Genomic DNA, 16995 nt, shown 5'->3' with positions numbered 1-16995 from the left:
AATGCTGATTGTAGCGTCATTCGAAACTAGCCGTTCTAAATAAGCGTTCCAGGACCCCCAGTAAAGGGTGGAAGGAGGACGAGAGTAAGCCCCAGCAGGAGGTAGCCACGGTAACAGATAAACCGTGGATGCTTCCGTATGATGCTGCGTTCCACGCCCTGGTTACCGAGGCCACCAATACCATCCTCCTGCTGCACGCGGAGGGTGAACAGTACAGTGCCTTAGCCAGGCTGGTGAGTGAGGCGATGGGCGGCGCAGTGGAGGTGGACAGACAGCATGACTTCCTGTGGGAGCTCCACCTCAGTGAGCTGCGCTACGAACTACAGTCCAACATCATCCCCATCGGACAGATACGCCTGGGAGCTTACTGCCACAGGGCCCTGCTTTATAAGGTGTTGGCTGACCGTATCGGTGTGAGTTGTAGCCTGTTGAGGGGGGAGTATAACCGGATGTGGAATGAGGTCTTCCTCTCAGTTGGGATGCCCCACTACCCAGGGTGCCAGCCCCAGCCCAGAGCTCATCTGGTGGACCTCATACACCAGCCTGGGAGGCTGCTGAGAGCCAGTAGACCCCAGGCTACAATACCAGACTATAAAACCACATGTTTAAATACACTTTATAACCTCACAATACCAGACTATATAACCACACATTAAAATACACTTTATAACTACACCATACCATACCCTGTGTGGTCCACCACACAACCCCAAGTTATACAATGCCAGACTGTACTGTACTTTATAAACAACACCAGACCTTATAAACTGTCTGAACTAGAGAAAAAAAATCATTCTAAATAAGCATTAACTTCTGGGCCACTCCAGGCTTGCGTTGGTCCCTTTGGCTCAGGACTCCTTCTACGATTACCATCTCACCAATATAGAAACATATTTCAGAGACAGGCCGCCTTCGTACTTTGCCTCCGGCCACAAATACATTTGCACATAAATCATTCCATCGAAATCATAAGACATGAATTGCTCCACATATATAGTTATAAACATACTAAAACTTTGCTCAAGCAATTAGTCAGTTACAAAAAATGTGTCAATTTCCAACAATCCCTGATCTGGAACAATGTTCACTCACATGTTCAACACCACCTAGAAACCATATTGACTTTCACAGGGAAGAGAGAGAACACATGTTATAACAGTTTCACACCAACCTTGATAAAAATGAGATTGGGGCAAGGTTAGCCCAAGCTACAACCTAGTGGCTCTCCTCACATTTTAGGGGCATCGCTCTGTCTCTAGAAGCCTCGCCTATAGGGCGAACTCTTAATAAATTATCCAACACAAATTTAGAATGACAGTCCTTAGTGCGTTGGTTCTATCACTTGAATTTAAAACCCTAAACTTAGCACACGCCGACACTGGCAGAACGTACATTGACAAAAGTATATTAATCTTATATTTCTAGCATTAACTTTTCTCATCACAGCCCTCATTTGCGGTAATGACAGATTGGTATCTTAATGCATTCCTAGTCTAAATTACTATAAATTCCACAGTTTGCAGGCCTCCACAAATCAACCTGATATCCCAAATACATTTTTTTAGGATAAGCCTAAATCGCTAACTGGGATGGTTGATTACTTCTACCAATTATTACTTCTACCAATATTCTTAATGCAAATGTCAAATACGAATATCAAAAGAAAATAACAACACACAGATTAAACCATTTTTTCAAATTGGTTTATACTCCCCCATCGTATTGGTTTCCGCACCGCAGAGTTACAGGTCAGAGGGATAATCCTTAGGAAGAAATTCCGACCATCCAGCAGACCCAATCTGGTGAGATTTTAATTGAAGCAAGTCAAAAACAAAACAACAGCAACAATGCACTTCTTCCCTTTTGACACGACTCACATTGTGATTCATAACAACACTGCCGGTTGAATCAAAATAACAAATACAATTTGAATTACAACCCTTGATAACTCAATCTTAAAATAATTGTATTGCATAAGGTAATTAAAGGAATAGTAAAATAGACTAGAGACAGGTTTCCCTCATTCAGGGGCAGCGCTCTCTCTCTGTCCTTCTCTGGTGGTCCAAATCACACATTGGACTGTTGATAAATTATAAACTTCTTCACAATGATCAGTGTTTGCATATTACATTTAAATCTTATCCAATGTCTCTAGCCTTTGTTGTTATTTTGCTGAACACTAGATGGTTGAATTTTATTTTTGGCAGTTAAACGAGCTACTCAGGCAAGAAAAAAAAACTCACCAAAATTGTTGTATTTAAAAAAAAATGTGAATAATGTTTTTATTTGGCGTAGCCCTGATGGCATTGCCAGGGGTATGTGTGCCCCAGTTTGGGAATACCTGCCCTAGTTGATCCTGCCCCAGTGGAGGCTCCTCAGAGGAGGGAGGAGAGGACCATCTTTCATTCAGATTTGTCCTGAAGCCACTCCTGCATTGTCTTGGCTGTGTGCTTAGGGTCACTGTCCTGTTGGAAGCTGAACCTTCACCTCTGTCTGAGGTCCTGAGTGCTCTGGAGCAGGTTTTCATCAAGGATCTCTCTGTACTTTCCTCTGTTTGTCTTTCCCTAAATCCTGACTAGTCTCCCAGTCCCTGCCTCTGAAAAACCTCCCCACAGCATGATGCTGCCACCACCAATGCTTCACCATAGGGATGGTATTGGCCAGGTGATGAGCGGTGCCTGGTTTCCTCCAGACGTGACGCTTGGCATTCAGGCCAACAAATTCAATCTTGGTTTCATCAGAGCAGGGAATCTTGTTTCTCATGGTCTGAGAGTCCTTTAGGAGCCTTTTAACAAACTCCAAGTGGGCTGTCATGTGCCTTTTACTGATGAGTGGCTTCCGTCTGGCCACTGTACCATAAAGGCCTGATTGATGGAGTGCTGCAGAGATGGTTGTCCTTCTGGAAGTGTTCTCCTATCTCCACAGAGGAACTCTGTCAGAGTGACCATCGAGTACTTGGTCACCTCCCTGACCAAGTTCCTTCTCCCCCGATTGCTCAGTTTGGCCGGGTGGCCGGTTCTAGGAAGAGTCTTGTTGTTTCCAAACTTCTTCCATTTAGGAATGATGGAGGCCATTGTGATCTTAGGGTCCTTCAATGCTGTGTACATTTTTTGGTACCCTTCCCCTAGATCTGTGCCTCGACACAATCTTGTTTCTGAGCTCTACGGACAATTCCTTCGACCTCATGGCCTGGTTTTTGCTCTGACATGCACTGTCAACTGTGGGATCTTTTATATAGACAGGTGTGTGCCTTTCCAATTCATGTCCAATCAATTGAATTTACCACAGGTGGACTCCAATCAAGTTGTAGAAACAGCTCTAGGATAATCAATGGAAACAGGATCTACCTGAGCTCAATTTCAGTCTCATAGCAAAGGGTCTGAATACTTCTGTAAATAAGATATTTCTATTTTTATTATTTATGAATTTGCCAACATTTCAAAAAAACATATTTTACAGTATCGTTACGGGGTATTGTGTGTATATAGATGAGGATTTTTTATTTATTTAATAATTTTAGAATAAGGCTAATGTAACAAAATGTTGTAAAAGTGAAGGGTGTAAAGGGTGTTGTCATCAACAAAGAAATACAAAACATAGAAAAAGGAACATAGAATGCCCACCCAAATCACACCCTGACCAAACCAAAATAGACATAAAAAGCTCTCTAAGATCAGGGCATGACAAAGGGCTCTGAATACTTCCAGAATGCACTGTAGCTGCATTAAATTATATTATTTGCTACTAACTTGTGTATGAATATCATTAGCCTAATTAAATACCCTCATTCCCTGTTAATAAAACATAAGACATTTGGAATTAGTCATAGATATAGGCCTATATTCCTGTCTGAAAGAAAGCATAAAAAGACTGAAGCGAGTCCAAGAAAGAGAGAAGCTCGCAATTTGGGACATTCCTGCATTATACTTCTATTGGTCTATTTTAAAGCTAGGACTACAGTACACAGGCGGCAGGCAGAGGTGGTCCAGTACAGTAGGTGGCGGTAATGTACCATAACGTTGATGCCAACTCTCGATAAACCCCACAGAAGAAGAGGCAGAGATGACAACGGTAATGTGATTCCATACATTAAAACTAGTTAGATGGAGTTTGCCTTCTCCCTCTCTCTCCCTGCAGTCTAGAACTGGAAAGCTGCAAGAATGAGTCATGTGGCTTGTGATGTTTCTTTGTGCACTACTAGCTCCCCAATTATGGCCATAGGGCTAAAAACATGGTATCACATTATACTTGTCACGGCTTTCCTCCTCCTCTTCTGAGGAGGAGCAGCAAGGATCGGACCAATACGCAGCGTGGTTAGTGTCCATGATACTTTAGTAATAACTGAACACGACTCAATCCAAAAATAACAGAGAATGAATGAAAACCGAAACAGTCCTGAATGGTGACACAAACAATAAAACAGGAAACAATCACCCACGAAACACAGGTTGGAAAAGACAACCTAAGTATGAATCTCAATCAGAGACAACTAACGACACCTGCCTCTGATTGAGAACCATACCAGGCCAAACACAACATAGAAAAACAAACATAGAAAACCCACCCAACTCACGCCCTGACCATACTAAAACAAAGACATAACAAAATAACTAAGGTCAGAATGTGACAATATTTGTGTGCTAGGATGGAGGTTTTTCTTTGTCAATACACCCAACAATAATAATTTGGCATATAACCCATACTATCTCAACTGTCAATAACTTTCACATTTATAATTGAATGTGTCATGAACCCATTGTGACAAAAATAACTGTAAGGTCAATTTCCTTACAGATCTTCAACAGCAAGCTCCTCTGGCACCCATGTGAGTTGATGTTGTCTACTGGATATTTGTTTACCCATCTGCCAATAGGTGCCCTTCTTTGCGAAACCATTGGAAAACTTCCCTGGTCTTTTTGGTTGAATATGTGCTTGAAATTCACTGCTCAATTGAAGGACCTTACAGATAATAATGTGAGGGGTACAGAGATGGGCAGAGTCAGTCCATGCAACTTATTATTTGAGTTGTTAAGCACATTTTTACTCCTGAACTTATTTAGGCTGGCAATAACAAAAGAGTTGAATACTTAATGGTATACAACAATGAAAATGTGGGCAGGGAACAGGCTACCATTTTCCACTGGTACTTGAAGAACTTGAATTAATGGATTAACACAATTGACTTCAGGACTACAGTCCCAATTTTAAATTAATCATGTAACAATTAACTCATTAGGATCTGGGGCACCACCAGAGCAGTTCTTTAGAGTTACCACCTCTCAAATGAAACTCTAAAAAGGTCTTTACCTATCACATCTATAAACAAATTATTAATCATAACCTCGTGTCATATCATCATTCTGAACAGTCGTAACCTCCTTGCATCTGCAAAAACACAAACCTTACTTATGATTCAATACTACACAAATGTGTTTAATTATTTATTTACTAGCTAACTAAATGGTAACACAAGATAAAGATATACTTTAAAAACAGGTCCCTAGCAGACTGACACCAATATGGCTGCTTGTTACAAAAGACAGAGGGCGAGAGAGAGGGAGGGGGAGAGAGAGAGGGGGAGAGAGAGAGGGGGAGAGAGAGAGGGGGAGAGAGAGAGGGGGAGAGAGGGGGGGGGAGAGAGAGGGGGGGAGAGAGAGGGGGGGAGAGAGAGGGAGGGGGGAGGAGAGAGAGAGGGAGGAGAGAGAGAGAGAGGGAGGAGAGAGAGAGAGAGGGAGGAGAGAGAGAGAGAGGGAGGAGAGAGAGAGAGAGGGAGGAGAGAGGGAGGGAGGGAGGGGAGAGGGAGGGAGGGAGGGAGGGGAGAGGGAGGGGGGAGGGAGGGAGGGGAGAGGGAGGGGAGAGGGAAGGAGGGGAGAGTACTTATAGTAAGTACTCTTTTACTTTGCACACAAACCACCGCTTCCCTGAACTACTGTATGTGTCTTTGGAATGGCAATTTCACCATGACCCATCATCTGCTGATCACCAGTTCTCTTAGCTACATATTGTTACACCAGATAATGTGATTTAACCAACATTTTTTGCTATCCATTACTGGGAGTTACAGGATAGGTACTGTTTGGTGTAGCACAGAGAATTTTTGACCGACCTTAGCGATGCTGTCTTCATCCTCGATTCAGGGAAAAAGGAGCCTCATAAAATGTCCTTGTCCAGTGGCAGGGGTCAGTTTGAATTTAGAAAATGCTGTTATTAAAATAAAATAATTCTCCATAAAGTACTTCAAGAATATGTGCGCCGCCATCGTGTCTATTTCAAGTCTTCTCACTCATTGATTGAGACAGGTCTCTGACATGCAGCACTTTGGGGTGGACACCCACCTGTCTCGTCAATGAGAGAAGACTTGAAATCGACAAGATGTCAGCAAAACCTTTGGGTAAATCACATTATCTTCTGTAACAATCTCTAACTACAGTTCCCTGAACTTGTGTGTCTTTACACCTGAAAAATACTTGGACACACTGAACACACTGTTGATACTATTTGTTTTGTATGTTACTTTTACCATATACCATTGTTCTTGAATACCCAAGTCTCTTGAGTTAGGATTAAATATTGTACACTCTTCTGTATTTTACATTTGACAAATAAACAAATTATTTTGATATCTGGTTGATGCTACATAGCCCTGTAAAGCTTATTTAAATACTTGATCTTCTGTGAATCCATAAGGGCAGACAAATGTTGAAGATTGATAAAAAAATATCCATATTTATGCTATGGTGGTTCTACATCAGGGCTATCCAACCCTGTTCCTGGAGCGCAACAGTCCTGTAGGTTTTCACTCCAACCCTAATCTAGCCCACCTGATTCTAATAATTAGCACCGGTTACACAGGCAGGCCAATTCTGATATCCATTAAATGGTCTTAATCACATCAGATCTTTTTTAGAACTGATCTGTTTGGTCAAAAGACCAATTAGTGGAAAAAAAATCTTAATTGGACTGCCTGTGTAAAAGCAGCCATAGTCCTTCATCTGGCTTCGATACACTGGCAATGGTAGGCTGGGGAAGCTGATACTCTTTGTGCGTATGGCAATGGGCTTCTCCTGTCTGTGGTGAATGGCCAGCTGGATAAGACTCTGCCGATAATGGTGTATGGCTTCTTAACCACCAACTGTTTGCTCCTCTTGCAGAATATTTGCTGGTACTGCACCTCTCCTGGAAAGACATGGTTGTGGTCTTAGCATTTTACACTTTTTGTGGCAGGGACGTAGGGCAACACGCCTTTGTTGGTAAAGGTATTAACCTAATGGGACCTGCTAGCATATTCATTATGGACAATGAGGGGACATTGGGAGCTGCTTTTGAGAGGAAAGTCAACAAATGGAATGGGCTGGGAGACTAAAGGTGTGAAAAGTCTTAGGAAGGCAGTTCTCACACAGTATGAATTGTGTATGGGAGAGGAGAAATGGCACCTCAATCGTTCTCATACATTTACTGTCTAAGCACAACTCTTTCAACCAAAACCCCCTTCCTCATCTCAAAGTACTGTATGTAAAACTCCCCCAGCCCATTGACTGATCATTCTTGTCAATAGTAGCCCTTTGCAGGGGAATTTTGTAGACGTGCCTTGGTATTGTGTTTTGAGGATAATCTCGGCAGAGAGAATAATGAGGTGGTTGTAATTACTGTTGTAGTCTTGATTTTCTACCTTTCAGTGTCCTTTGCTGGTTTCTGTTCCACAATATTGTTGTGCTCCATAACCGCAAGGTGTGTCAGCTCCCTCATGCTTGTGTACACAAAATGCCCCCGCTTTGCAGTATTTTTCAGCAGGGCACCGTGGAATGACTCCAGATAACCTGTTTTACAAAGAGAAAAGGTACAAATTGAAGATTAGACTAAATTGATTACATGGTCTGGAAGGTACTGTGGTCCTCAGGCTACCTCTAACCACCTGTAACCCCATAACACAAACACTACCCAATTAATGTTTATACCATGTTAACCCACTGTTCCCCATGATGGCATGATGGCCTTTCCCTTGCTGTGAGCTAACTAGTGTCACTAAATTGGCAGCAACTTTGCCAGCCAGCTGAGATTGGTTGAGAACCTGCTAACCAACCATAGGCGATTTATAGAAATGCATCATTGCTACCAACACACAGTGAGTTAGCTATTTCGACAATTCTATTTTTAGTAATGGAGTGTTTTCCAGACAAGTGTAGAATAGATGGCTACCAAATTGAGACTCTTTATCTAGTAAAATTAACTAGTTTACGTTCGCTAACATCAGTCAAAGATAGAATGAAAGAACAAACAAACATGTTTACTCTACTGAAGGTAGCTACCAGTGACTACCATGGCATAGGCAAAATTGATTAACAGTGTTGTGGCAGACCAGGGGTTTGGGTCAAAACGTGTACACAGATTAGATACGGACAGAGTTGGATTAGCTCAGTTTCAAAGGTGTTTATTAAAATAATAGTTCAAAAGAAAATAATAAGTCTCCCCCATGAGACCCTATCCGGGATACTGTCTTCTTGGCTCCGGGTCTTGCTGTATCCTGTGGGGATCAAAAACTGAACTCACCTCTGTCCCCAACTATACGGGAGTCCTGTCTTCCCCTACTCTCTCCCCTGTGTGCTGCCCTTCTGGAAGCTTCATGGGACTGGTACAGCTGGTGAGCAATCAGCCCCAATTAGTCCAGTCCGGAGAGCCTGTCGAGACCTGGCACGTCCAGCAGATGGCGCCATCGCATCGTATACTCCCTCTGTCACCAGGCCTCGACAAGTCTCCCCCTGGTGGCTGACCTGCTGTACGCCAGTGTGTATACCAAAAGATATGATTTGCAGGACTGTAACGTTAGCTAGTTAACGTAGAAAGCTAGCTAACGTTAATTGAGAATGTTCCGTTTTCTGCTGAAGAAAAAAACATTGCTGGTATCGCATCACTTCTCAGCTGTCGTCGAAATGTATTCCCCATCAGTTCAGCCTGAAAATCCTTCTGATAATGTTTGGTCACCGCATCATTCTTGATAGTCCCAAGGCACTGGCAGAATCGAGGTGAATCTGGTAGGCAGAATGGTGAAAGATAACTAATTTTCGCGCTTGTTTGTAACTAGCACAGCCACAGAACACCACACGGTCATGATGACAAACAGTGATAAACAAACGTTATCAAAAAAAATACTGCCTAGAGAAGTTCTGAGTTTATTGTGTGTTGGTCGTTCGAAGAAAACAATGACATTATTCAGGTTTGTGTGCCTGCCCCCCTCTACCTAGCGGGGGGTATCAGCATTGAATGCCAGACTTTGGTTCACTATGAGCAGCTCAATAAACAGGGAGTCCAAACTTCCCGATTCTACCAGTGAAATAAAAACGCGCTTGTTCTAGCTTCTGGTTTGGATAATTGTGATGTTTACGATAAAAATGTAATGTCGTTAATATAGTAATGACTATATGCCGTCGCAAAGCCAGGGTGAAATTCCCCTTTAATGTTTTGTATACTCAGTGTCGAATCTCAATACTTTTTATCGGCACCTAAGTATCATGGTAACATCGTATCGTGAGGTCCCTGGCAATTGCCATTTTATAACCTCATATAGAAGCACAATGTTGTATTCAGGAATTTCGACAATTGATTTTAAATAAATGTTCTCAATAGTAATCAAGAATGTGTTGTTTGCTGCTGTTGCTAATATTTGAACGATTACACTCTTTGTTATTTGTGTCATGTATTGTATATGATCTATCCTACCGAATGTCATTTTTCATAGTTCTATGTATGCACTCTCCTATCCTCCCCTCCCTAAGGCTACTAGGTAAAGTCCATTGCTCATTTCAATTGAAAAGGGAAGTGACCCTGATAAACAATACATGCCGTATATCTTCAGTGACAGAAAAATATGATGTGGCGTTATATAAAAAGGCTGTTGTTTTGCCGTATCAAAACTACAGTCATGCACTGTTGCTTGAGTGCTTGCGTTGTTATCAACATTAGCCTTGCATAGAGCCGCTGTAGTCTTGTGTAGCCAGACGTCATGTTGTTTTCATGTTCTAAGGCAACAGCAGCAGCAAAAGTAGTTTCTTTACTCTTTAGAAATCTTGAAAAGCATTGACACTAAAACACAATGGCTACCGTTCATTACAGTGCATTTTAGAAGACAGTCTGTATGATTTCCTGTCAAAAAGTTGCTACTCGTTTAGCACTACTGATATACCATAAACCAAGTGCTACTTGCTTTGTAAAAACGCCATGGAATGAACCTTGGGATGCATTGTTCACCTTTTGTTGTCTCTGACCCACTCTGGCATTCATCGCCATCTTAGTGTGGCTTTAAGTTGCTGCGTGGCTGGTGAGAATGAGTAACTCATAAAGATGAAAGTCCATTAACAGATAACAGACCACTGTTTGGACGGCTAGGATCTTAGAGCTCACCTGAACTGGCAACAGTAAAACATGGTGGAGGGTAAGGTTGCCCCCTAGACGCTGATCTTGGGTCAGTTTATCATTTCCCCTACTAATGTTTAAAGTAACTGTCCAGTGTTAACAGATGAATTTCAATATGATTTGAATATTTTTCCATCCAAAAAAGGGCAATTAAGTCTGTTAAGAGGAGCAGCGTAGCACACATCATTGATGCCCAAATGCCCCGCTAGACCGTAGCTTGCTCGGTCTGAGCACAGCGTGACAAAAGTACGCCCATAATGAAGCTTGGCCCTAAATTGCAGGTGCTGTTGGGTGACAATGGGAGAACAGTTAGGGTTAGAAACACAATTCGACCTCAGGAACATTCCCGAGGTCCTCCCGATCTGTGCAAGCCTAACCGTGACGAATTGTCAGGAGTGGGTTTCAAACCATGCCTATAGGGGAGTCTGCGACCTGAATGACCTAATGGTTATTTTCAATGCAATCGAGTTTTCTTTTTCTTTTAGGGTTTGACAAGGTTTCTTACGTATGACCTGTGGCTTGACTTTAGATGTGGCCAGTTCGATTACCCTGCAGACTTTGAGTGTCTTCAGAATATGGCCATTTTGACATGCCTCAGATAGGACCAAAAAAGTGTCTGGAGCTATCCTTCAGGGTAAGAGTGACAACAGGTTTCCACATGTGAAAATGGGGGAAATCTTAGCAAATGGCCTGCAGTCCTATCCCAAATGGACAACTAATCCCTTTGTACTTGTGGAGATCTGAGAGGATGTGATTGGTATAAGAAACACGACTAAACTTCCACCTCCGGAGGGGTGAAAAAAAATGCATTTTCGTTGTCGGCAGGATTCGAACCTGCGCAGGAAGATAGTCCATTGCCTTAACCACTCGGCCACGACAACATTGGCAGAAAATAACAGGCTTGTTAGGAATGAATGGGCCACCATGAGCGCTGTTTCCACCCAGGATGAAACCGGGGAACTTTCGCGTGTTAAGCGTACGTGATAACCACTGTACCACAGAAACTGCTGCTTGAATTGTCACTAAGGAGTAACCTGAATTTTATTTTATGTCTAAAATAAGGCATTTATGAAAAAAAACTATATTACAACTATGGTGACTTTTGCTTATGACTAATAGCAATGTTTCTGCCCGGTTTCGAACTGGGGGTCTTTTGTGCGTTAAGCGAACGTGATAACCACTATACTACAGAAACTTATTCGAAAACTATCAGCAAGGAGTAAACCGAATTTTACAGATATTCATTGCATAATATAACATTTCCAAAGGAAGGCATTTATGACAAGAAGATTTCTCTGTTCCAAATATGGTAATTGTATTGTATGTGTCAAAGTGCCCTGTTTCCACCCAGGATGAAACCGGGGAACTTTCGCGTGTTAAGTGTACGTGATAACCACTGTACTACAGAAACTGCTGCAAGAATTGTCAGCAAGGAGTAAACTGAATTTGACAGATATTCATCGCATGAATTAAAATGTCTAAAATAAGGCATGTATGAAAAAATATCTCTATTACAACCACGGTAATTATTGCATGTGACAAAGAGCACTGCTTCCAGCCAGGGACCTTTCGCTTGTTAAAAGGAAAATGTTCTGTTGTAATAGTGTGGGTGTACCCCAACAACAGAATGGTGTGGGCGTGTACCGGTCGTTAAAAATATGAATGATAGTAGACCGCTGATTGGCCAGCTCATTCTCCTCAAGAGGATGACAAACTCCTCTATGAGGAAATAGTAAACATTTTTAAACGATCTGTTTGAGATACAAGTTTGAGGTGGGGTTTTTGAAGTGCTTTTTCTCCAATTTATTCTTTGGCACATATGAGTATAATACAACAACATTGTTTCGGTATGTGGTAGCAAAATATGAACTTTTAAAAGTGAGATTTTCGCTAGACAGTTACTTTACGGTTAGGATTGGGAGAGGAGAAGCTGATCCTAGATCTGTGCCGAGTGGGAAACTTTACCCCGGAGCTAGATTGGAGCGGTTTCAATGGGTTGGGAAGGGCTCAGGTGGTTCCTCAGAGCATTCCAGGGGCCCATGAGTGGTCTGGTCCATGTTTTGAGTGTGGCTGGCTCCAGGGTGAAATCCCGTCATGATGCTCTGGTGTGAAAGGACAATCTGGAGCACTGATGCAGCAAAGAAGTTACTCAATTGTTTCTAGCTGTAGCAGCAGGTGGACTGGCCCCTCCCTCCATTCAAATGAGTTCCCAACCAATCAGAGGGCCCCCATTTCCAATTTATTTTCAAAACTAAAAGGTGGTTAAGAATTATGAGCACACACAGTTGTCTTTTTCTCTCTTGACTGGCCACACATTCACTGACAAACTGATTTATTTGGTTCATTGAGGATTCCTTTGGAGCATGGATTGAGCCAAGTAATGTGGATAAGGGTTTTTATTTAGGCTAGCAGTCTTCAGTCTTTGTTTACTGTTGAGCATCATTATGATATGGACGACTGTCAAGTTCCAGTGATAAATTCAGGCAAAGTCAAGTTACAGACGTCCTCAACCCTTTTACAAACCTTTGGTGAGTTTTTCTGTTTCTACTTTCTTTATGGGGTTGTCTTGTTTCTGCACGCTGACAATATGTTAATGTTTTAGTAACCTAATGACCTAATATGCCTTTGTTTTTTGGAGGCGTAGCAGGTTTTTTTTTTCTAAAAGGAGTTTGTAATTCCAAACCCCCTTTTGTATTGAATAATTAATGTTTGGCACAACAGTAGGACGCTTGAAAGAGTAATAGAGAGTAGAGTAGCATGACGGGAAAGTGGCCAACCTGGGGTTCGACTGTGTGCAGTTTTGATTTGGCAGCGCTACCACTACACCCAACCCTGGCTTGCATCCCAATTGGCACTCTATTCCCTATTTAGTGCACTACTCTTGTCAGAAGTAGTGCACTATATAGGGAACAAGGTGCCATTTGGGACTCAGCCCAGGCTCTGAAAATTACAGTTTTAATTGTGGAATTGAATTAGTTAAAATAATTAGAAGGATCAGTCCTTGGTTAGTTCTGCTCTCAGTGAGTCATTATGGCCTTCATGTGATCAAACATGCCTAATCATCTGTATGGAGGCCATAATTATCTGATTAATAAGTTATTAATGTGGCAAACTGTCACATTTTAATAACATACTGTCATCATATGATCCAGGACAGCCCTTCCTGCGCCTTACTCCTGTTTTTTTTTTACTGTACGCCCTACTGAATGTTTCTTCTTTCACATTTAGGTCAGCTGAGAGTGTCAATAATGCCACACAATGGCTGCCTTAATATTCAGAGTAAGTATGTTATGCAGTATACTGAAGATCAGGGCCCATTTTCATAAAGGGTCTCAGAGTACGAGTGCTGATTTAAAATCAGTTTGGTATTTAGATCATAATGAATAAGATTACTTAGACAGGGGTGACCTGATCCTAGATCAGCACTCCTACTCTAGTTCCTAGATACATATGGCCCCTGGTTGTGGTTGAATCTTGAATGTGTGGTAAAGTTAATGAAAGGATTAATGATAATATATACCGTTTGGACAACTAACCCGGGCTCAAGTTGTTTGCCCCATTAAACACCATTTTCTTTTATTGACGTAAAATAAGTGTAAGTATTCCATGTTATTTGGTCTGCAGTAGACGGTTGGATGTGTAACCTCTTGTGTACTCGTCACAACTCTTCATTCACAGTCATTGAAGCCCGAGGACTCCTTGGGAATGAAAATAGGAAATGTGATTTTTATGTCAAGGTAAATTCTTGCTTCCCTTAGTTTGTTTACAGTTGAAACTAACACCGGGATTCAATCTGATCATTTGTTGTAGCGCACTTGACATTGGTTAATTTTTGATTGAGCCTGCATAAGCAGCATTTATCTCTGTGAAAGGCGCATTATCGACATGGCTCTACAATATGTAATTGGATTGAATCCTGGCCTAGGTGTTCAAACAATTACTCCATTCTTTACAAACAACAAGAACATAAACAAAAAATGCATAGTTCAAAAATTCAACTACCGTATGGATGTCACCTTCTAGCGTTACATTTACCCACCAAGTGGCAGGGCTGCAGTTTTTCTGAAAAAACAAATCCCAGATTTTAACTTTAAATGTCTTGTCTGCTGGTCTGTTTGTGTATTATATGAGTCCAATTATTGTCAATTTCAGCTAGCGATTATCCCAGACCTCAATCACAGTACTCATCGGAAGACCGAAACTGTATTAGACTGCAAAAATCCTCTCTTCCTTGAGACCTTTTTGCTGTGAGTGGTGTTTTTTAAATTCTTGTGAAATCCCCTTCAGTCTGTTGAAATGTTTGATACATACAAATGTTAAGCCTTATTATGAGAGCTCTTACATACTTCCAACAAGTTATAAAGCATTATACTTGAAGATTTTAATAAGCTAAAGTGTTATCTCTCTGTTACTCAGGGCTATTAGTGTGGAGGATTATCAGAAGAGACTGCTGGTCACTGTGTGGAATCGCAACCCATCCTCCAGGTATTTGGTATTTCATGTTTTTCATTATTTCAAGTATTATTTATTTTTTGATAATGATGAATTATAATTCTTATTATTAGTTGTATATAGCTTTGTTCGTTGAATGTATGGTATTATTATGGTATTATTATATGGTTAATTGATTATATTATTATGTGTGATGAAGTTTGTCCACCTCCGGTCCATGGAATGTTGCTGGCTGGTCCCTGAGATGGTTAACTGACCCTAATTGAATCAGTTATACAGTGCTAATGTAAGCAGCCCCCTAAAGAGGATAAGCTATAGCTTGACAGTCCCTGGCATCAGAAAGGTTGAGAAACAGGACAGTACAATCAGATCATTGTGAATTTAGGCAGATTTCACTGTGATCTAGATTTCACATTTCCAGGCAAGCATCTCCTTGAAGCACTCTCCTGTCAGCTGTTCCAGTATTGGGCAGATTACCATGTATGATATGGAGGAAGGAGAACTTGGATTACATTTTCATTGACTGGGAAAATGAGAAAAACAAGGGTCATATTTATATTGACGTTTCCCTTTGGAACTGTGGATGTAGGGTATAGTTGCCCCTATATCTTGGGTCAGTTTAGCCTTTTCTCCATTAAAGGTTATGAATGGGGGAGGGGAAGCTGTTTCTAGATCTAAGGGAAACTTAACTCTGGAGCTCTTGTGTCTACAGGAGGAGTGAGTTCCTGGGCTGCATGAGTTTTGGAACACACTCGCTCATAACTTCATCAAAGGTGACTATAATCTGTGGGGGTTATCTTCTAATACTACAGGTTGGGACTCCTGTTTTTTGTTGTGTGTTTGAGAAGAAAAACCGAATAAAAATGTATTTGTCAGGTACACAGTTTTGCACATGTTATTGCTGGTGCAGCGAAATGCTTACATATGTTTCTAGTGCCAACAGTGCAGCAATATCTAGCAATACAATATCAACAAAAAAAACAAGAAATGAAGACATATCAGAATGAGCAGAGTCCGGAATATAAATATACAGTTTTTAGGATGAGAACCATGACTAGAAAACAGCATCTACACACAAAATGGGCAAAACAGCATGCAAACATCATTAAGTGACCAGAACACATGCTTGTGCTGCCGAGGCAATTATTTCTGCCGGATTAACTGCTATTTAAAAAAATAAATCAATCATCCACTCTTTACCGCTACACAGCTTTATATAACACACACAAACAGCCATCTGTGGGCTCTGGGCTGGCCTTCGGTTGGGCATCAGCTGCTGGAGTGCAGTGAACCTCAAAGTTACTGTTCATGCAACCCTGAGGGAGGTGGTCATGAGATAGATTAAGTTAGCTGGGCAGGGCTTTGGCGCTGCTACACGTCCTCGTCATGAAAGCATTCTGAAAGTCACAAAGTAGAATTAAAAAAAAATCAACCTCCCTGCAGTCTGTTATTTTAACCTCTTTTATTCTCTCCTCTTTCTTCATTGTCTCTATCATTTCTCTTCTCTCTCTTTAATGCCCTACTCTTGTTTTCTTGACCAATCATCAGACAGATTGTGTTTAATTTTGACACCCCCCACCATCAGAGGCTTATGACTTTTGACTAACCATATTATACTGTGTCTGCTAGGTGATCAGTGGCTGGTATTATCTCCTGGGCAAAGAGCTGGGGAGAAGCAAGCATCTGAAAGTGGCTTCGAGACACCTCACAGGCAGGCAGGACTCTGCTGGTGAATTGAGACGGGCGCATCTGGCTTCTAAGCCTCGGGGTAGGTGGGATTCACCGGATAATGAGGGGCCGGGAAAATGGGTCCATTTGGACAGATTTCTCTCATTATTTTTCCTGCTTGCAACTGTGAAAAAGGAAAGTGCTGCGCAGCTACTCTATATCTAATAACATTTTATGGCTATTCGAACGTTACTATTGTAACAGCTCTTGTTTGTAGAAGGAAGAGTGGACCAAGGAGCAGCGTGGTAGGCGTACATCGTCTTTTTAGTGATGACACCAAAATAACAAATACAAGAAAGCGAACAGTTCTGTCAGGCACAGACACTAAACAGAAAACATGATCCCACAAACCCTAAAAGGAAAATGACAACTAAAAATGATCCCCAATCAGAGACAACGATAGACAGC

At 41.6% G+C, this 16995-nt stretch overlaps 1 protein-coding gene across 2 annotated transcripts in view; it reads left to right on the top strand.

Moving 5' to 3' along the window:
- The first annotated feature begins 8783 nt into the window (after positions 1–8783).
- rgs3b (regulator of G protein signaling 3b) overlaps positions 8784–16995 on the top strand; it is a 92304-nt gene continuing 84092 nt past the window's right edge. Inside the window, exons 1-7 of one of the 2 annotated variants that reach the window (XM_090238074.1) lie at positions 8784–9020; positions 13636–13686; positions 14086–14144; positions 14560–14654; positions 14824–14892; positions 15572–15632; positions 16489–16627. In XM_090238074.1, coding sequence (XP_090094200.1) covers positions 13656–13686; positions 14086–14144; positions 14560–14654; positions 14824–14892; positions 15572–15632; positions 16489–16627 — 454 coding nt within the window. In that variant the 5' untranslated portion in view covers positions 8784–9020; positions 13636–13655. Of the gene's footprint in view, positions 9021–12579; positions 12936–13635; positions 13687–14085; positions 14145–14559; positions 14655–14823; positions 14893–15571; positions 15633–16488; positions 16628–16995 lie in introns of those variants that run through there. The other variant, XM_021606673.3, reaches the window with a different exon arrangement.

This window comes from Oncorhynchus mykiss, chromosome 6 (assembly GCF_057628025.1).
Source record: "Oncorhynchus mykiss isolate SJ-2025 chromosome 6, ASM5762802v1, whole genome shotgun sequence".
Classification (NCBI taxonomy): domain Eukaryota; kingdom Metazoa; phylum Chordata; class Actinopteri; order Salmoniformes; family Salmonidae; genus Oncorhynchus; species Oncorhynchus mykiss.
The sequence above is the reverse complement of the archived record's forward strand: the minus strand, read 5'-3'. Positions and strand labels throughout refer to the sequence as shown.